Raw genomic sequence first — 22389 nt, forward strand, 5'->3', positions numbered from 1 at the left:
TTACTACAGTTTATTTTTTTTCTATATATTGAATTTTTTATATATTTCCTGAATAAAAATAAAATTAAAAACATTATTTTTTATTTCATATTTATTTTAATATTTTCATCAATAAATAACAATGCGTTACATAACAAAAATAGTATAAGCTACTTATATGCAGAAAGCAAGACATGTAGTAGGTTCTTTAGTCTTGACAGAGCCAGTTTTCAACCACTGCGTTAACAACATGTTTGAAAGTGATATGCCTACTAACTATCTTGTCTCTATTTAAAGGCTGTTGATTACCACTGAGTAACAACAAAAGATTTTGAATAATGTTTTACCTTGGGATGCTATATTAGAAGAACTAATTTTCTTTTTTTTGGCAGCGACATTATAACTATTTGTAGTGATAAGTAATCCCTTAATTAGTGTTAATTGTTAAAATTTTTAATAAATGAATAAAAGCAATGTATTGCAAATGAACACTTTATCATAATTGGGGTTCAACTAATAACCAAAAAGGTAAGTTTCAAAACGGGAATCCACGAATTTATGAATCCACGAACCAACATTTTTTTTTTTATAAAACAACGAAAATTGGTACCCACGAACAAAAATATGTTCACAGTATTCAGCTTGTTTTATTGCATGCTCAACAATAAACCTCTCTCTCTCTCTCTCTCTCTCTCTCTCTCTCTCTCTCTCTCTCTCTCTCTCTCTCTCTCTCTCTCTCTCTCTCTCTCTCTCTCAATCTTAGTTTTCTTTGCTTCACTTTGATCCCTTTCGATGGTTTGACTGCTTTAATGGCTCCCTTCTGCTTGATGATCTTCAAGATCGTAGACCTATTCTGGCCATATTGTTTAGCCAGATCACTCACACGCACACCGTGCTCATGTTTTTCTATAATTTCTTGCTTCATTTTTAATGAAAGCATTGCCTTCTTCCTCTTCTCACCACTTCTAATACCTGTACCAAAACTAAGCTTGTTAGGACCCATGATTATACATAAAATAAAAAATGAAACGTGAGAAAAGGAAGATAATAAGCACTGTTAATAACAGACTAAACAGAGGACAACCACATGATGTGCACGAGAACAGAGAACTGACTGACTTGACGCTCAGTGGTGTCCCTCCAACATGCTGCCGTCTACCGGCGTAAACAAGATCTACGTCGGATGTTGGAGCATGACTTCTGGTGTCGAGACAAAAATTTGATCGAATTTTACTTCGGATGTTGGAACAATCTTATGTAAAGGCAATCGTATGTAGAGGTTCCACTATATATATATATATATATATATATATATATATATATATATATATATATATATATATATATATATATATATATATATACTGTTTATTACTATGCTAAGCAGGAAGCTCCTGACATTTTGTTCTCTCATCCAAGACCCATGGGCAGTGTTCAAGGACTCCCCAAACACCCATGGAACCATCTGGATGTCTTATTTCCTTCTGTTCAACCTGTTTCACCAGCTGGTCAACCAATTTTGATCTCAACAGGCCTCAAAAGGACACTGGTTGCTTCCAGATGGCTACATACGGAATGATTCCTGATCTGTTAGCACTTCTAGAGAGCTAACCTTGGACCACCAGGGAAGGTGGGCCATCTTTTGTTTAGAGGGGCTTTTCCAGTTGAAGACAGTGACATCTGACTAATCATATCCAAGTGTCAACATCTCTTCTTTAGCACTTGCAGAACCAAAAAAGAAGTGTCGTAACACAGTCTAGTCTCTAACTTTGTGAGAATTTTTAGAGCATAAGCATCAACTTTTGAGAGGGTCGAGATATTAGCTTCATGTAGAGCTCTGATTGATTGATTGATTGATTCAAAGTTTTCAGGCATCCTGACATCTGAGGTCATTGACGCCGGTAACATTTAATTTATGTATACAAAAATAAAAGATAAAATAAAATAAAAAATAAAAGAGTATTCAATTAAAATCATAAAAGTTGAATGTAATAAAAGTTAAATATTTTTCAGAAGACCTGCTTCTGAAATAAATCTAAAAATGCCACTTGCATGGTAGGACACATCATTTCCAAGAATCTTGGCAAGGATGAACCTGCCACCCTCACCTCGAGCCTCAAACAAATATCTATTCCGCAAGTTGTTATAATTGGGGCATTCGGTCAACAAATGCCTTACTGTTAGAGGTACTACACAGTCGTCACAATATGGTTGGTGTTGGCCCTTCAGCAAAAACTCGTGTGTAAACCGAGTGTGACCAATACGGAGACGACAAAGAGACGTCTCCCATTTTCGGGGCATCATATTATACCTCCAAGGAGATATGTCATTTGTTATCTCTCGCATTTTATTGCCATCTTGACTATCCCATTGCTGTTGCCATTTATTGCAAACCAATTTCTTGATGTCAGGTAAGAAATCATCACAGGGAATGGGATACCTTCTTGGCAGCAACTCTGATGCAGCCTCCTTAGCCAGTGAATCTGCCTTCTCATTCCCAGACACACCTACATGTGCTGGAACCCAACAAAATTGAACTGTTATGCCTCTCCGTCCAATTATGAAAAGCCATTCTAAAATCTTTAAAACTAAAGGGTTATTAGAATTAAAAACTTCCATAGCTTGAAGGACACTCCTTGCATCACTAAAAATTGTAAAATTACCCTCCTTCTCCAACGCTATTTTCTCAATAGCGGTTAATATGCCATACAGTTCGGCAGTAAATATGGAAGCGGTCAGAGGAAGTGCACCTCTACAATTAAAACCATTACTATGTACTCCAAATCCAACGCCAGCATCAGATTTGGAGCCATCAGTATAGATAAAAGTTGATCCTCTATGTTCTCTAACATGTTCATTAAAAAGAGACCTGGCTTCTAGGTCTGACATATTCTTCTTATCTCCAATAAAATATTTACAAAAAGATATCTCTGGTAACTTCCATGGAGGCGTTGGTGATACCTTGAATGGAAGTACCTTATTTCTAATTAAATCCAGACTATTTAATAATCGTTTCACCCGAAAGCCATAAGGTTGAGGAGATTTTGGGTGCAACTCAAAGTATGATGCGTGTCTTACAAGGCTTGCAGTCTGAAAGGCGAGAGAGTTAGGGAGTCTTTGCAATCTAAACCAATACCGAAGAATGGAAGACATTCGGTATAGGTCTAGAGGTAACTCTCCAGCATCAACAAGGAGACTTGGGATAGGCGAGGTTTTAAAAGCTCCAGTAGACAATCTAATACCTGCATGATGTATCGAGTCTAATATTTTTAACCGGCTTGGGGTGGCTGAAGAATATACCTCACAACCATAACTAATTTTGGAAAAAATCAAGGCCTTGTATAATTTTAAAATAGTATTGCGGTCTGCCCCCCACGATGTATGGGACAATACTTTTAAGATATTCAGAGCTTCAACACATTTAGCTTTTAATGCTTTTAAGTGAGAAACCCATGTCAGCCTACAATCAAATATCAAACCTAAAAATTTAGCTTCTCTTGCACATGGTATCCGTTGACCTTTAATGTATATATCCGGGTCTGGATGTACTCCCCGGATACGACAAAAATGGACAATGGTAGTTTTACTTGTCGAGAACTTAAATCCATTCATGTCAGCCCACTGGATAATTTTATCAATAGAGTATTGGATTTTTCTCTCAACCATTGCCATTCTAGTGCCAGCAAATGATATTGAGAGATCATCCACAAATAATGTTGAGAGAACATCCTGGGGAATGGCTTTGGATATCCCATTAATTGCTAGTGCAAAAAGGGTTACACTCAGCACACTACCCTGAGGAACTCCTTCTTCCTGGCACTTACTCTCAGATAGTGTTTCCCCCACTCTCACTTGAAAAACTCTACGTGAAAGAAATGCCTGAATAAATAGTGGCAGCTCTCCTCTCAATCCCAATTCATGAATGGTTTTAAGTATACCATATCTCCATGTGGTATCATATGCCTTTTCAAGGTCAAAAAATACTGTAACATGGTGCTGTTTGGAAGCAAAGGCTTCACAAATAGAAGACTCTAGTCGTATCAACACATCAGTCGTTGAGTGCATTTTTCGGAATCCACATTGAATCGGTGATAAAATACCTTTCTTTTCAAGGTACCATATCAGCCTTGCATTGACCATCTTCTCCATGATTTTACATAAACAAGATGTCAATGCAATAGGACGATAGTTTGCTGCTAAAAACTTGTCTTTACCGGGTTTTAAAAAGGCTAAAATAATGGCTAGTTCCCAAACACTTGGGTAACTATGATCATGCCATATTCTATTAATAATACTTAAAATAAATAGCTTTGTATTAAAATGTACATGTTTAATCATTGCATATGGAATTCCATCGGGTCCAGGGGCTGTATCGTTGCAATGAGCAAGTGCGGAATCAAATTCTCTTTCAGTGAAAGGAGAATTATACGACTCTTCCCTTCTTGTTGCAAAATTTAAAATTTTCTTTTCTTCAGCGCTCCTATACTGGTGACCAGGGGCTCCTTCACACTTGCTGGATACATTTGAAAAATGATTAGCCAGGGCATTGCTAACTTCCTTTGCTTCAGTTACATACTGGCCATTCACCTTCAACACTGGTGGTGGGTTGGGGGTGAATTTGCCAGCTATCTTTTTTACTTTCCTCCACACAGAAGATGGTGGTGTTCTACTGTTAATGGAGGAAACAAAAGACATCCATGACTGGCGCCTTGCTTCTTTCATGGCACGACGGAACTGTGCTCTACATTTCTTGTACATAATTAAATTCTCATCAGTTCTGCGTCTACGCAATCGTGTTAAAGATCTTCTTGTGGCTCTGTGCAGGGCAGTTAGTTCTGAAGACCACCACGGGACTGGTCGTCGTTTGAATAACCCTGTTGTTTTTGGAATTGAATTGACTCCTGCTGTATGGAGAGTTCCATTCAGTAAGTCTATGGCATCATCGATATTTTCAACTTGTCCTGCATCCCCCTCAATTTCGCTTAGCTCACGAAATTTACCCCAGTCCGCCTTGTCAAGATTCCATCGTGGCGATCCCTGTAAAGGTGGACCATTGTTGGTGTTTATAATGATTGGTGCGTGATCACTAGTATGCCAATCATCTAATGTTCTCCAATCGAAGTCTATTAGGCAATTAGAGCTTACGATTGCTAGGTCAATACATGACAAGGTACCTGTCTGGACATGAAAGTGTGTGGGCTCTCCTGTATTAAGGAGTCCCACATCTTCATTTTCAACAATTGATGATATGATATTTCCCCTCGTGTTTGCTAAAACATCACCCCACAAAGGATGTCTACCATTCAAATCTCCAAGTAAAAGAAAAGGTTGAGGGAGTTGTTGAATCACCTCCACTAAGTTGTCATACAAAATGTTATCATTTGGAGGCAAGTACAGAGAACAAATTGTATATTTTCGCCCTATGTCGATCTGTACAACCACTGCCTGCAGAGGTGTACGAATAGACAGAGAAACTTGGGGAACATCTCGACGAACGTATATGAGACTTCCGCCATGGCTCCCCACTTGGTGATCATATGGTGTCCTATAACTAATGTATTCGCGAGGACATGGGGTATTATGATCAAGTTTGCTCTCCTGTAGACAAATAATTATGGGGGAATGCTCATGAATAAGGAGCTTAAGTTCTTCATATTTGGCCCTTAAACCCTGACAATTCCATTGCAAAATGGAGGAAAAAACTATGGTTTATAATTTGGTAGACCCCTTGGATGGAGTCTTCCCATTAGCAGTTTTTGATCTAACACTATTTTTAGGTGGTTTTATTAAAGAAGGTCTTGATAGATTGGGTTTAGAATTTATGATTTTCTTTTTGTCTTTTTGATCTGATTGTTGAGGAGGTTGGTGGACCTCCACTTGAATTTCCGATTTATTTAAATTGACTTCCAGATCAGAAATATCAACAGACAAATCATCATATTTATTTGACGTCGTAATTTTGATATTTCTTATGGAAGGGGGTGAGAGAGATGGAGGTCTCTCTCTTTTCCGATTAGTAGGTTTTGAGCTACCAGGTTTTTGCACCTTCCCCAATACAGGTGCACCTGGTAACTTAGTGTCAGGTGGCATCTCCATCAAATCAGGCAAGGACATGGCCTGGGAGAGGTTAGTACTAATGTTAGTAATGGGGGACGAAGGCTGTACAGAAATGGGCAATGACCCATTTTTAATACGCTGTGGCAAAGCCTCAGAAGGCAATATGATTACTTTGTCATGCAGTACTTTATCATCAGAGGTTGTATTTCTTTTCTTAGAATTACTGGCAGTGCTAGGTGGGGTTGCTGTCTCCTGTGGTAAATTTACCTTTGATTTTAAGGCCTTTGCATAGCTGGTTGATTTATTCAACATTCTTTTTGCATGTCCCACACTTATGTGTTCTAAACTTGATTTGTTTAGGGCAGCTTCCTCCAACTTATACAGTTCACATATCCTATCAGTTGATTTATGATTCAAATTGCAATTTGAACACCTGGCCTCAAGTGTACATTCTCCATGATAAGTTTTGGAGCAAATACCACACATTTTTCCATTTTTGCAAACTTTGGATGGGTGTCCAAATTTAAAACAATTAAAACATTGCAGGGGCTTTTGTTTGAAAGGTCGAACTTTAATCCTTTCATTTTCAATAAAAATATGGAAAGGTACATCAGCATCCTGGAAAGTAAGTATAATCATTGAAGTTCCAGGAACCTTATGCACTTTCCATACATTTAATGGACACATAGAAAGTATCTCCTCCTCTGTAAATTCGTATAGGTCCTTATTAAAGACCACTCCCCTTCCATAACTAAAATTTAGATGAGGTTTCATTTCCAATGTAATTTCATCACTGCCTGTCTGTAAGTTAGACAGTATTGCAGACTGAGTCGAAGATTTGGCATGGATGAGATAACTGTTCTTCCCAAAACGAGATATATCTCCAGGTGCTATGGTTCCTACTTTTTTTTGGATAAACTTACATATCTTAAAATAATTCCCTATTATCCCTTTAGGTTCAGCTAAGAGCCACATAGGTGGTTTGGGTTTTCTCTGTGAAGGCATGGGTACATTTCTATCTTTTTCAAACCAATCAGCAGGTTTGTACACATCCAATTCCTTTGGGACCTTATCACAAAGAGCTCCCATGATGTTCAATTCGTTAATTTTGATACTACTAATATTACTTATGGCATTAAACGCTTCATCATGACTTTCAAAAGATATCCAAGAGTCCCATTTTTCATCTCCAAGTCGCATCCGTATTTCCTTTATCAATCCATAGCACTCAAATGCTCTATATATATCATCATAATTTGTCTCTAATGGGATTTGGGAAACATGAAGGAATCGTAGTTTCCCTGTGTTACCCAAATTGCTAGATTTTTTAACATCAGTAGAGTGGTCCTTTTTAGTTCGAAGGTCGTCAACAGAGTTTTCCTTAATTTCAGTAGCAGAAGTCGTCAACAGTGCCGGGGGGGAGTCAGCAAATCCAGGGGATGGGGAGTCAGTATTTGAAGGGTCCATATTTAAGGGAGGGATTTTCAGGTTTTTTGTTGTTTTGTTGGGGTACCTGCTTGAGAATTATAAGAAAGTATCATACGTTGGAAAGGAAATTTGCACTCGCCACTATCGGCACAATGAGAGTATATTTCCCCGATGGTCCACTCCATACCCTACCCGAAGGATAGCATCAAAACAGATATAGAGGCACAGGTGTAAGCTAAACCCGCCTGTTAGGACTGAGACCAAAGTAATATGGAATCATCCTCCCCATATCTGTAATGATGGGCTTCCGGCCAAAAGCCAAGAGTCCCACCTCAAGGATTGGATCCCCCTGGATTCCGATGACCCAACCCTTGAGAGTAGTTCCGCCAAAAAGGTCCAAACCATCTTTGGGATGGCTGAGATCATCCAATACTCTCATATATAGCTTTGAATGCGAATACCTCCCAACCGTGATCCCTTCTCCCATTCATCTAAGCAGGCAGTAATAACGAATGTGGAAATATCCACGCCATTTAAATAAAATAGAAAAAAATAGATAAAAAAATAAATGAACAAATAAAATAAATAAATATATATATATGCATACATCCACATATATATATATAACTAAGAAAAATAATAATCATAGAGATAGGACAGCAAGATGAAAGAAAGGAAATTTGATAAAATTAGGAGAAGGTCGAAGTAATATTAAGCAGAAGAAAAAGATGAAAGAGAGAAATTTAGATTCGAACTGGGGGAGCAATTTCCCGAAGTTCGAGAGCCCTCTTGCCCGTCACCAAGATTCAGCACGGGAATGAAATGCCGTGCTGAAGCTCAATGACTTCATCAAGGCATTCTCTCATTAAGAGGGTGTAGAGCTCTGAGAGTCGGGTATTATTCACAGGGGCTTTGCTCATGTGTTGGAATTTGGGTAAGGCAAACAACCTTCGACCTTTTTAAGGGAGTGTACCCACAAGTCCTTCAACAGCTCATTAGTTATGTAGCCAGCCCAGCTCCCTTACAGGACAGAAAGCATCTTGTCTGTGGTAACTTGTTTGATGTAAATCTGGAGGAATGCTAGAATAACTGTCTCTTCTGATTCTGCTTTCCAATCCGTTACTTGATGATGAAGCTTTTTTACCGTTACATGCTGGATCTGACATTAATGCTGGTTAGCTACATTTCTGAGCACCATTTGTATTATACTGGATCTGTAAGTAGTAGTTTTTCCTTTTTCCCATCCTCCCTTTAAGAGGGGGAATATGCTGGAATTAATACCCATCCTTTGGCCATCTTGTGCCAGGTATTTCATTCTGGACTACATCAAGTACCAGGTACGAACTGATTACTGACCAGGCCCTATCAGCCAACTCATCCCTATGATGGGCTGATATGAGGTTACTAAAGTCATCTCCCACGCTCCAGTACAGGACTAAGGAGATTGGCATTTTCAGGCAAGAAAAAGAACCACCCAGTTTGGTTACAGAGGGACTTCCCACCCACCAATAAGTGAGTGTCCCTATTTCAAAGGATTAAAGGATTTTATACATGTAGGCACAAAGAAATTTAAAAGTAATTTGTAACTTTCCTAACTATACAAAACCAGTCCTTTAAAGTTAGACTTCCCGCCTCAACCACTCTTCTCACCCCTGAACCACCTGCTGTTAACTACCTTGTTAAGGATTTCAACAGCAGTTTCAGCTCTGATGAAGACATTCCCTATTTTAATGGACTTGGGTTTGTATAGCTAAGGATAATACAAATAAGTTATAAATTATTCTTCAGGAGTACCATTTTTATATACATTCTATATTAAGATGAGGTAATTCTCATAAATCCTCAACAGTAGATTCATCATGGTGCTATCTTTGAGTTTGTAAGATATGCTAGATTTGAATTATATTAGGAGTTTTCACATATAGAAGGTGTCATTGGGAAGTATGGCGTACCAGGTGAAAATGAGAGTGGTGAGAGACTGGTAGATATGTGTGTTGAACAAGAGATGGTAATAAGTGCTAGCTTTTTTAAAAAGAAAGATAAAAATAAGTATACATGGGTAAGAGTGGCAAATGGAAGAGTAGTAGGAAGGGCATTAATGGATTATGTGTTGATAACTAAAAGAATGTTTGGAAGATTGAAAGACGTGCACGTGTTTAGGGGTATGGCTAACGGTATGTCTGATCATTTTTTGGTGGAAGGAAAATTGGTTGTAGCAAAAGAGTGGGGGAATAGAGTAGGTGGATGTAAAAGGGAGCTAGTGAGGGTTGAAGAGCTAATAAAACCGGGGGTAAAAAGTAAATATCAGGAAAGGTTGAAAATGGCATATGACGAGGGGAGAGTAAGAGAAACTGGTAATTTAGAGGAGGAGTGGAAGTTAGCAAAAGAAAATTTTGTTGGGATTGCAAGTGATGTATGTGGCAAGAAGGTTGTTGGAGGCAGCATGAGGAAGGGCAGTGAATGGTGGAATGAAGGAGTGAAGGTAAAAATGGAAGAGAAAAAGAGGGCTTTTGAAGAATGGCTGCAGAGTAATAGTATAGAGAAGTATGAAAAATATAGAGAGAAAAAGGTGGAAGTAAAGCGCAAGGTACGTGAGGCAAAGAGGGCAGCTGACTTGAGGTGGGGTCAGGGACTGGGTCAGTCATATGAAGAGAATAAGAAGAAGTTTTGGAAAGAAGTGAAGAGAGTAAGAAAGGCCGGCTCAAGAATTGAAGAGACAGTGAAAGATGGAAATGGAAGGGTGTTAAAAGGAGAGGAGGCAAGGAAAAGGTGGGCGGAATATTTTGAAAGTTTGCTGAATGTTGAGGATGATAGGGAGGCAGATATAATTGCTATTCCAGGTGTTGAGGTGCCAGTGATGGGAGATGAGAATGAGAGAGAGATTACAATAGAGGAAGTGAGGAGAGCACTAGATGAAACGAGAGTAGGAAAAGCATCTGGTATGGATGGTGTGAAAGCTGAGATGTTGAAGGAAGGGGGTGTGACTGTAATTGAATGGTTGGTGAGATTGTTTAATGTGTGTTTTGTGTTGTCAATGGTACCAGTAGATTGGGTCTGTGCATGTATTGTACCACAATATAAGGGTAAGGGAGATGTGCATGAGTGTTGTAATTCAAGAGGTATTAGTTTGTTGAGTGTAGTTGGAAAAGTGTATGGTAGAGTACTGATTAATAGGATTAAGGATAAAACAGAGAATGCAGTCTTGGAAGTACAGGGTGGTTTTAGAAGAGGTAGGGGTTGTATGAATCAGATTTTTACAGTTAGGCAGATATGCGAGAAATATTTAGCAAAAGGTAAGGAGGTGTATGTTGCGTTTATGGATCTGGAGAAAGCATATGATAGAGTTGATAGGGAAGCAATGTGGAATGTGATGAGGTTATATGGAGTTGGTGGAAGGTTGTTGCAAGCAGTGAAAAGTTTCTACAAAGGTAGTAAAGCATGTGTTAGAATAGGAAATGAAGTGAGCGATTGGTTTCCGGTGAGAGTGGGGCTGAGACAGGGATGTGTGATGTCGCCGTGGTTGTTTAACTTGTATGTTGATGGAGTGGTGAGAGAGGTGAATGCTCGAGTGCTTGGACGAGGATTAAAACTGGTAGACGAGAATGATCATGAATGGGAGGTAAATCAGTTGTTGTTTGCGGATGATACTGTACTGGTAGCAGACACAGAAGAGAAGCTTGACCGACTAGTGACAGAATTTGGAAGGGTATGTGAGAGAAGGAAGTTGAGAGTTAATGTGGGTAAGAGTAAGGTTATGAGATGTACGAGAAGGGAAGGTGGTGCAAGGTTGAATGTCATGTTGAATGGAGAGTTACTTGAGGAGGTGGATCAGTTTAAGTACTTGGGGTCTGTTGTTGCAGCAAATGGTGGAGTGGAAGCAGATGTACGTCAGAGAGTCAATGAAGGTTGCAAAGTGTTGGGGGCAGTTAAGGGAGTAGTAAAAAAATAGAGGGTTGGGCATGAATGTAAAGAGAGTTCTATATGAGAAAGTGATTGTACCAACTGTGATGTATGGATCGGAGTTGTGGGGAATGAAAGTGATGGAGAGACAGAAATTGAATGTGTTTGAGATGAAGTGTCTGAGGAGTATGGCTGGTGTATCTCGAGTAGATAGGGTCAGGAACGAAGTGGTGAGGGTGAGAACGGGTGTAAGAAATAAGTTAGCGGCTAGAGTGGATATGAATGTGTTGAGGTGGTTTGGCCATGTTGAGAGAATGGAGAATGGCTGTCTGCTAAAGAAGGTGATGAATGCAAGAGTTGATGGGAGAAGTACAAGAGGAAGGCCAAGGTTTGGGTGGATGGATGGTGTGAAGAAAGCTCTGGGTGATAGGAGGATAGATGTGAGAGAGGCAAGAGAGCGTGCTAGAAATAGGAATGAATGGCGAGCGATTGTGACGCAGTTCCGGTAGGCCCTGCTGCTTCCTCCGGTGCCTTAGATGACCGCGGAGGTAGCAGCAGTAGGGGACTCAGCAGTATGAAGCTTCATCTGTGGTGGAAATGTGGGAGGTTGGGCTGTGGCACCCTAGCAGTACCAGCTGAACTCGGCTGAGTCCCTGGTTAGGCTGGAGGAACGTAGAGAGTAGAGGTCCCCTTTTTTGTTTCGTTTCTTGTTGATGTCGGCTACCCCCCAAAATTGGGGGAAGTGCCTTTGGTATATGTATGTACATATAGACTCTTGACATTTTGAAATGTGGCTTTCAAATATTGCTGAATTTTCAAGTAATTCACACTTATGAGATACACAGTCCAGGGGCATTATCTCCACACTCCTCAATTAGTTGAAAAATTAACAATTCCAGTGTTTTAATTCTTATTTACATTGAGTCAGTTGGAGTCTTTATCCAATCCAAATTTGAAGTCTTATGTGGTTTTAACATGTGGTAGTGTTATATAAACATGAATATAAAAACTAGAAAATAAAAAATTATTTTATGAAGACAAAAAAAAAAAAAAAACAAAGACTCTAGTTACTGGGTTACCATCAGCGTTTTTATTCATGCATTTTGAATTCACTGAATCATTTTTTGAAAGAATAATACAGTTATATAAATATTATCCATGTTGATAATTTTAACTTATTTTTTTCAGTTGTTCACCATTATTGCAACTATATTGGAAAGAAATCCAGAGCTTCGATTTACCCACCAGTTAAATTTGGATCAAATAGTAAAAGATGCTTTCAAACTATTCTGTAAGGTAAGTGAAAATTTTTTTTAATCTTGGGCTAATAATGAGTTTTAATAACACAAAAACAAAACTATCAAAGAACATAAATTACCCTGTTCCTTAAATAGTGATGTTCGGTGTCAAACTTAACCTCTCGGTTACAAGCAGTAAGTGGTTTCAGAGATGTGGTGACAGTAATATGAACTTCAAACCCCTTTATATACCAAGGTGCAGTGAAGGTTGCCCTTAAAAGTAAGATATAACTTTCCTAATAGCTTTTAATGGGATTTATATGAACTTGACATTCATATCCCCCATGAAACATGGTAGGTTAATGTATTACAAGTATCTTCAAGTCTAATAATAATGGGAGACTACAGTGGGAAATAGATTTTTGGATTGGAAATATAAAAACAATGGGTGAAGGTGGATGTCATGCCTCCTCTCCTGTAAAACTCAAGTAGCTGATTTGGTCAAGCATAGTAAAAGTTTACTGTCAAGTTCAGTTTGTAATGATGGGTTCAGTCTTGACAGACAGTTAACCCACTACAATGTACTAGTAAGCAATGTGTATATATTGCTATAAACCTTAGAAGAACCTTTAAGAAGGGGGTCTCATCAAAACTTTCAAGTGTATATTTATGTTATGCACTTAGAAATACCAGCATTAAATTTTACCATCTATTGTTTAATGCATAGTCTGAAGAAACAAATTGTTGGTGACCAGAGCATGAAAATGTTCATAGTGATGCGTTCAATCTTGACAGGCTGATGACCCACAACAAGGCAGTAAGGGCATTATGTATATCTTGCTACAAGCCTTTAGAATGGCTCATAAGAAGGGTCTCTTCAAAAGTTTCAAGTGTATCTTGTGTTATGCACTTGAAAATACCAGGATAGGATTTTACAATCTAATTTTTAAAGAATAGTCCAGAGAAACAAATTGTTCATGATGATAGCATGGAAATGTACAATTCATTGACCCCTCTCAATCATTCAAATCCCAACAAAGACACTTCGTATAGGACATTGAGGACATATGAGTATTTAAATTAAAAAAAGAAAAGGAAAGTTTAGACGAGACCCAGCCATGTTTTTTATACTCTTTTTGGAAATGAGAATTGATTAAGATTTCTAACATTAGAAACAGATATATCACCATTAAAACTTCAAAATTTCCTACTAACCAGGTTTCCTGCAAAATAAATGCCATTTAGACCAGTATAAAAAAGTAGCTGGTGACAGCCACCACCAAAAGTCAGCTTGAAGGCCATCAATATATTAAAGCTATAAATATCAATGTAAAATGAATGGAAAATGTCCCTGAAGAGAGTGCTTGATACTGTTATATTGTCCAATAATGAAGAGGACCGAATAGATAGTTGAAAGACCTTATTAACCTCACTTCAAGGAACGTATAATGGCATAATAGTCCTCAATCTGATTGCAATAAAAGGTTTCTCTGTGGAATATTGGTTATTGATATCTCCTCTATCACATAAGAAAAAGTTCACCATGATCAACCAGGGGGAAAGTGGTTAAAGGCAGCCATATTTAGAAATGGCCACCAGATTTTTCTTGTTCAATTAACATTGGTCTTGTAACTGTAGCTTATAAAAGTTTAACAGAAAAATATTTATTTCATCTTCATTACTATTTTGGAATATAATTCTTAAATTTTATCTATCATTTGTTGTAGTTTTGGGCTCTATGATATCTGAATATGCCATAATATATGCCCTATTGCTACTTTTTCGATAGTCAAGGGAAACAATATTTTCAGTAAGAAGATGAATCCTCTTGTCCTAATCAGCTATCTCATACTTAGAGCAACGTGTAAAGCCTGTACAGTGGAACATTAACATATGAATTTAATTCGTTTTGGGACCTACTTTGTATGTTATAATAGTCATATGTTGGATCAAATATTACAATAAGAATACACTATAATTCATTTAATTAATTCCACAGCCCAAAAACCTACGATAACTCCCTAATAAATACTACACATAATTACACATAGCAATAAAACAAATGCATTGTATAATAGAGAGGTAAAAAAGAATAATTATAAAGAAATAATCAATAAAAAGGGTTTTTATTGTCACTTTACCTTAGAGACAAGCCAACGGAGGTGTAGGCTTGGCAATGCAAGAGGAGATGGTCAGTATGGAGGTGGAGGAGGTGACCGAGATACATACCGTAACTTACTCAAACTTACACTACGTGAACTTTAACCTAACTTACCTTATTTATTTTTATTTAAGTTTTATGTTTTATATTTTCTTTACATTTTCTTTTTAATTTTTTATTTTTAACTTTCATCTTTACTTTCACTCACTTCAATCTTAGTTTTCTTTGCTTCACTTTCGTTTTCTTCATCACGATCACTAGACCGCTTTGTAGATTTTTTAAAAGAATCTACCTAGAGAAGTTTGCGTGGTATGGCTTTTCAGAATGTTTCTAAAATGAGTCAAACAGACATCCTTGAATTGTGAAACTTCACAGCAAACTTGAAGTTTTTGTGGGTGATGTTTTGCAATGAAGTCAACCACCTGTTGATGATAGCCTAAGATCTCCTTAATCTTAGCCGAACTTATGATATTCTCTACCTTCTCGACGTCCTCCGTCTCACTCAATTACGCACGGATCTCAGCATTCTTTCTTGCTTCCAGCTCCTTGAATTCATCGGTGGTGAACTCTTCATGATGCTCCTCGACAAGTTCAGTGATGTCATCTTCATCGACCTCCCGACCCATGGACTTGCCTATAGATACAATCTCATCCACATCATCCTCTGGAACAGGCACAGATGCAGGTTCGGGGACAAAGCCTTCAAAATCTGTAGGAGCAACAGCATCAGGCCAAAGCTTCTTCCAAGCAGAATTAAGTGTGTGTTGAGTCACTCCCTCCCAAGCCTGGTTTATGATCTTCAAGCAGTGTACGATATTAAAATACATCATACATACATATACCAAAGGCACTTCCCCCAATTTTGGGGGGTAGCCGACATCAACAAGAAACAAAACAAAAAAGGGGACCTCTACTCTCTACGTTCCTCCAGCCTAACCAGGGACTCAGCCGAGTTCAGCTGGTACTGCTAGGGTGCCACAGCCCAACCTCCCACATTTCCACCACAGATGAAGCTTCATACTGCTGAGTCCCCTACTGCTGCTACCTCCGCGGTCATCTAAGGCACCGGAGGAAGCAGCAGGACCTACCGGAACTGCGTCACAATCGCTCGCCATTCATTCCTATTTCTTGCACGCTCTCTTGCCTCTCTCACATCTATCCTCCTATCACCCAGAGCTTTCTTCACACCATCCATCCACCCAAACCTTGGCCTTCCTCTTGTACTTCTCCCATCAACTCTTGCATTCATCACCTTCTTTAGCAGACAGCCATTTTCCATTCTCTCAACATGGCCAAACCACCTCAACACATTCATATCCACTCTAGCCGCTAACTTATTTCTTACACCCGTTCTCACCCTCACCACTTCGTTCCTAACCCTATCTACTCGAGATACACCAGCCATACTCCTCAGACACTTCATCTCAAACACATTCAATTTCTGTCTCTCCATCACTTTCATTCCCCACAACTCCGATCCATACATCACAGTTGGTACAATCACTTTCTCATATAGAACTCTCTTTACATTCATGCCCAACCCTCTATTTTTTACCACTCCCTTAACTGCCCCCAACACTTTGCAACCTTCATTGACTCTCTGACGTACATCTGCTTCCACTCCACCATTTGCTGCAACAACAGACCCCAAGTACTTAAACTGATCCACCTCCTCAAGTAACTCTCCATTCAACATGACATTCAACCTTGCACCACCTTCCCTTCTCGTACATCTCATAACCTTACTCTTACCCACATTAACTCTCAACTTCCTTCTCTCACACACCCTTCCAAATTCTGTCACTAGTCGGTCAATCTCCTCCAAAATTAACACAAAGTTGGGTTGGTATTTTGTGTGACATTAAAGCACTGCTTTAACAAGTTCTTTTTGCAAAGTTTCTTAGAATTAAAGATGACTTGCTGGTCCATGGGCTGGAGGATAGGGGTGGTGTTCGGTGGGAGATACACCACTTAGATAAACTTGATCTCATCGAGAATATCATTTTCGAGTCCTTGGTGTTGAGCGGGAGCATTATTCAGGCAATGCAAGCACTTTAAAGGCAAATTAATATCTTGAAGGTTTTTTTGACAGCAGGGCCAAAAACTTGGTTTACCTATACAACAAAGAAGAGCCTAGTAACCCGAGCCTAGTAACCCAAGCCTTAGCAGTAGCATGCCAGAAAACTTGCACCAAGTCCTTATTGTCTTTATGCGCCTTAAATGCCCTAGGGTTTTCGGAATGGTAAACCAATAATGGCTTGATTTTGCAGTCCTTGCTGGCATTCGCACATAGGGTGAGAGTCAACCGATCCTTCATAAGCTTATGTCCAGGCATTTTCTTCTCATCGGCGGTGATGTATGTTCAACTAGGCATTTTTAGAAAAGACCGGTTTCATCACAATTGAAATCTTGTTGCTCTATGTAGCCTTCTTCCTGCACGATTTTTTCGAATTGCTTAACAAATGGTGTCTGAACTTGAAGCCTCTCCATGCCGTACTACTGAATGAATCCCGATCCGTTTCTTAGATTTCTCGAACCAACCGCAAGACGCCTTGCATTCCTCTGTTGTAGGATTGGTTGAACTCTCCCCCGCGTCACCCGCAGAGCCCATCATCTTCAAGTTGCAATAGATAGTGCTGGCCTTCTCACAAATGATTGTTTCAGTGATCGTATCGCCAGCAATCTCCTTGTCCTTTATCCATATAAGCAAAAGGCGTTCCATCTCTTCCAAGGTAGAGCTGTGACGTTTAGAGATGATGGTGATCCCCTTGGATTGTTTGATCACTTTAATGGCTGCCTTTTGCTTGATGATCATTGAGATCGTAGACATGTTCCGCCCATATTGTTTAGCTAGATCACTCACACGCACACCACACTCATATTTTTCTATAATTTCTTGTTTTAATTCTAAGGAAAGCATTACCTTCTTCCTTTTTTCACCACTACTACCACTCACACTAGCCTTCTTAGGACCCATGATTATAAAATAAAGAAGGAAATGTGAAAAAGGAAGATATTAAGCACTGTTAATTACGAACCGAACAGGAGAGAACCACACGATGCGCAGGAGAACTGTGAACTGACCGACGTAACGCGACGCTAACTGGCGTCCCTTCCGACGTGCTGCCGTCTAACGGAGTAACCAAGAAACTGCGACACTTTGAGAAACTTCTACATTGTACGTTGGAAATTACATCTGATGTCAAGCCGAATATTTGATAGAAATTTGCATCAGATACTGGAAAATTTGTATGTTTAGGCAAACATATGTAGAGGGTCCACTGTATATAAGTATCATTGAAATCATTGGTAGAAAAATACAGTAAACCATATATGCAGAAGTTAGTACAGAAATACTCCCGTCCAGTAAATAACAGAAAACATTGAATTACTGTACTCATAACCCAGTTATATCCTGCCTGATATTGATAAAACCGGTATCCATACCAATATTTTTCTGGTCGTTCTATTCAATGAACATGTCATTTATTGTCTATATTGGATATTTAGCTTTAAAGTAGCGGTAGCTCTACCTTACTCTAACTTGTTCTGATTGGATTGTATTAACCCATTCGCTACGATGGCATCGTTATACTGTATGTCAAAAATATGCATGGTGATACAGACGGTGACGTCCAGATATGTCATTTACAAATGATTTGGAGATTTGGAGAAGCAAGAGGCCTATCATCTTTGGAAGGATAAAAGAACAGATTTGACTTGGAATAACTATACTCACCGAAGAGCTGTTGCTCAGAGAGTTTACGTTTCAACTGAAAAGAAATATAATTTAACCATAAAAGAAGCCCTTTCTGGTACAACTCAGGAGCATAATTGATGGGATACCTTTGAATCTGCTCTCTTGGGTGTAGACTTTTTAGTTCCTCCTTTACTTAAACCAGACAGCTTTGTCATTCACTGTCCAAAGTAAAAGGCAACCCATAAGGCTGTTGTGTTTGCCAGGAAGCTGAGTAATGAGACACTTGATCTTCCTCATTCCTGGTTTTCTGAGGCAAAGCTAGCTATTCAGTTTAATTATTAAAGTAAGATTCACCCTAAAGAAAAGGGATCCTCGACTTTCTCATCTCTACATCAAAACTTCTTGAACCTGTACTATAGGTTCAACAGATACTTATTCTGACCTTAACAAGGGTTTCAATTTATGAGTGTCTCATATAAGTGCAGAGTTATGCCTTATGGATTCAATATTGCCACAAAAGCATTCTCAAAATTAGCAGTCAGTTAACTCCAGTTGGAGGGAGTTCAGAAGTCTTAACCTTATCAAGATGTGGTCCATCATCTTGGTGAACACATGAAGGGCTTTACTGCAGTTCGACATAGGTACTCAAATGGGTAAACCTTTGACCTGTTGAAGATACGACAGTATTTTCTCAAATTGAAACAAAGGGATTTTGACATAGGAAAAATCTATTTTTGGGTGATGTAGCCATGTTTTCCTGATGGAAGTTCCTCTAGGTAGCTTTTTACTTGGGATATTCCTGCAAATGTTATACCAGAGAATTTTACCTGTAGAGGTATCATAGGATTACTACCCCTGGAGCGAATAACCCGAAAGATATCGTGTATGTAACAGGAATGTGTTTAAAACGACCACGGCTATCCTTCTCCGAATAGACTTAACCTTGCCTAGAAGGATATGGGATGGGATTGGATACGTGAGAGAGCTGTTACAATTCTGATACCAGTGTAACACATAAGCTGGTTTGCCATTCCAGCAGCAGCCATTGAAAGAAATATGGCCTCATACTGAGAATTCGGGAGGGGATGAAAAGTAATGGGCAGATCCATCAGGACGACATGGCTATCTCAGCCAAAAATAGATTTTTCCTATGTCAAAATCCCATTTTAGGCCCGAGCCATGTCGTCCTGATAGAAGTGTACCAGAGAATTAAAGAATTCTCAATTGTGGCATATTAGGGTCTAACCATAAAAGTGCTTTTTTGGGCTCAGGGCATGTCGTCCTGATGTAAGGGTTCCTTTAAGTAGCCTTCTAAGGGATATTTGCTACAGTGATACTCCCAGAGGAATAAACCGAAGATCTCCAGGATTCTAACTCCTGGCGCGAGTATCCCATTAAGGATATCTCATAATATCAGGGGACGTATTTTTAGATACGATACATAGCAATCTTCACCCCGAATAGATTTAACTCTTTGATGTAAAGGGGAAGAGTGGCGAAAGAATGGGGTGTCGATCTAGGTACCTGGTGGACCTCCTTCCCTATTACTGCTACGACGCCATTTCTTTTCTTGTAGCTCTCTAAGCAAGTTGTGCTCCCGTGTTAACCCGGTGTTTTGTTACAAGTTTTTGGAATATTCATCATGCAATCTCCAGCATTTTCATCCCTTGGAAAGTTGAGTATTAATTCTTTCCTGTGTATAATTTTAGTCTCCCTTATCACAGTTAAATTTCGATAATTTAAGTATGTTTAGGTGAGCATTGCCCAGACCGGAGGCAACCATTTTACGACTGCAGTCGCCCGTTACTATTGCATTTTATTTAGTCAGTAGGGCGACATTTCCAGTATTAAGCTATAATGTTACCTATTTAGGCAAATTATACAAGTGGTGATCTTGCATACATGAATTTTATTCCTCTTCCTATTATGAGACTTTACTGATCGTATGCGGCGGGAGCCCCGGCGGTACCAACTACCTTGCCCGGGGATCCTACCAGAGCGAGACTACTCTCGCTCATATATACGTTAGTAAAGTAATCCCCACGTTTAGCCTCACCCTATCGTTCCTTATTGATTCGGATGAGAATTTACATTCTCTAGAATCTATAGATAAGTTACGATATACATTCTCTCTCAGAGAAAAGAAGCTAAACCCTTCCTCCCTCCCTGAGTGCCGCCGCCGCTCCAGGCGGCAACCACTGTCTTTCGTCATCGTTGTCAAGTAGAACAGAGTTCTTGCCACCTATAGCTTTGATTTAGGTAGTGACTAACTCAGGGTGCCCTTGTCTTGCTGCCGACGACGTCGCCAGCAAAGGAACCATGTTTCCTCTGCCGCCGACGATGTCGTCAGCACAGGAAGCCATGCTTCCTCAGTTCTGTGTTGAAGATAGGCGGCATGCCTGCCGCCACCTCTTATCTCTTGAACTTTAAGACCCTTTACCCTTCCCCCTTCTGTCCTTTAGTGACGTCATAGCCGTCACAATACTCTTTCTTCGTTATTCTGACAGTCATCCCAGCTTGCTAGGTTGACTGCGTTACCGGCTGGTACCCTGCTGGTAGCAGTTAGTTCAGCCGTCTCAGCCATCTTCCCCCTTACTTCCTTTCTTCACAGGAAGTGAATATTATTGGGGGGAAGATTGAGACGGCTCCTGACGGCTGCCAGTGGGAAACCTAACATACTTTGGGAAGTCCTCAGCCCTCTCTTGGACTGCCATCCACAATTATTGCCGGCGGCAGCAGACCTTTTGTGGATGGGTGGAAGCCCGAATCAGACATTCTTACCCCTTCCATTGGAACTCTCATTCTGGCAAGGAAACAGTAGGCAGCCTGATAGTCCTCCTACACTTCCAATTGTTATGTTAACCATAATAATAGGAAACTCTCCTTCCTCAATGCTTTTTCTCTATCAGTTAGTGCCGCCAGGTACTAACCTAACCTCAGCAGTGCCGCCGGCTAAACTACAGTATACAACTATACAGTAGTACACATGTCTTCTAACATACTCTGTGTTTCCTGTCACAGTCAATTGTTGGGACCACGATTTTGTGTTGAGGCTGAGTACTCCTTCAACACCCAGGTGGTTTTTTTTTCGATTATCAGGACCCTAAAACACCACCGATCAGTGTTGATATATACTACAGGTAGATAATGTTAGTATAGACACTTACTAACTCTAACTCTAGTTCTTAGAGTTTTTTCCTACCTTTTATTCTCCCTATCAGGGAAACTAAATATTATTACTGACGGAGGTCTCAGCAATGGCCTGAGAGAGGAAACACAGATATGCGTCTTTTCTACTTCCTTTCAAGCTTACTATCTTAAGCTACCATAAACAATAGTAATTACTATTGTTAATAAAAATTGTATTCTTTTATATCACTGATATAAAAAATTAAATTCTCATTGAGCCCCATTTCCTTTACAGGAGGACCCAATGGAGAAGTGTGCAGCCTTATCCTGCAACCACAAAGGCAAAGACTTTTGTGGCCACACGAAGTGCAGGACTCATGCCCCCTGCTGCATCGTATCGGGAGTCCTCAAGTATTGGGACCCGAAGGGTTGCCCCACCTGTTCGACCCTGCTGGCCAACGGCTTCGAAGAAGCTCCCTCAGTCAATGTAGAGACTAGGGATACAGCGAGGGAGACCCTTCGCAAATGGGTAAGAAGGTTCCAGAAGAACTCTCAGGGACCGTACTTACCCAACGACTCCCTAAGGTACCTACTGTTCCCCAAGGCTCTACCAAACGCGATGGTGCCCCAGGAACAGGTCCCATCACCCCTCATACAACTGAAGATCAACGCGGACATAGATAAGACACTGGAAGGCATGGACATCCACCAAGAAAGGACGTCAGAAGTGTCCATTGACACTGAGAAGGACCTATCTCATTGCTTCTGGTTGCCCGAGGGTTTACCACCTCGGCCGC

The 22389-nt window shown here is 39.7% G+C and overlaps 1 protein-coding gene across 3 annotated transcripts in view; it reads left to right on the forward strand.

The window, feature by feature from the left end:
• LOC137643987 (probable phosphorylase b kinase regulatory subunit beta) overlaps window positions 1-22389 on the forward strand; it is a 647361-nt gene that overhangs the window by 609498 nt on the left and 15474 nt on the right. For all 3 annotated transcript variants that reach the window (XM_068376819.1, XM_068376818.1, XM_068376820.1), the window contains one exon: window positions 12553-12660. In XM_068376819.1, the coding sequence (XP_068232920.1) occupies window positions 12553-12660 (108 nt within the window). The remainder of the gene's footprint in view (window positions 1-12552; window positions 12661-22389) is intronic.

The sequence above is a fragment of the Palaemon carinicauda genome, chromosome 7, assembly GCF_036898095.1.
Source record: "Palaemon carinicauda isolate YSFRI2023 chromosome 7, ASM3689809v2, whole genome shotgun sequence".
Taxonomy (NCBI): Eukaryota; Metazoa; Arthropoda; class Malacostraca; order Decapoda; family Palaemonidae; genus Palaemon; species Palaemon carinicauda.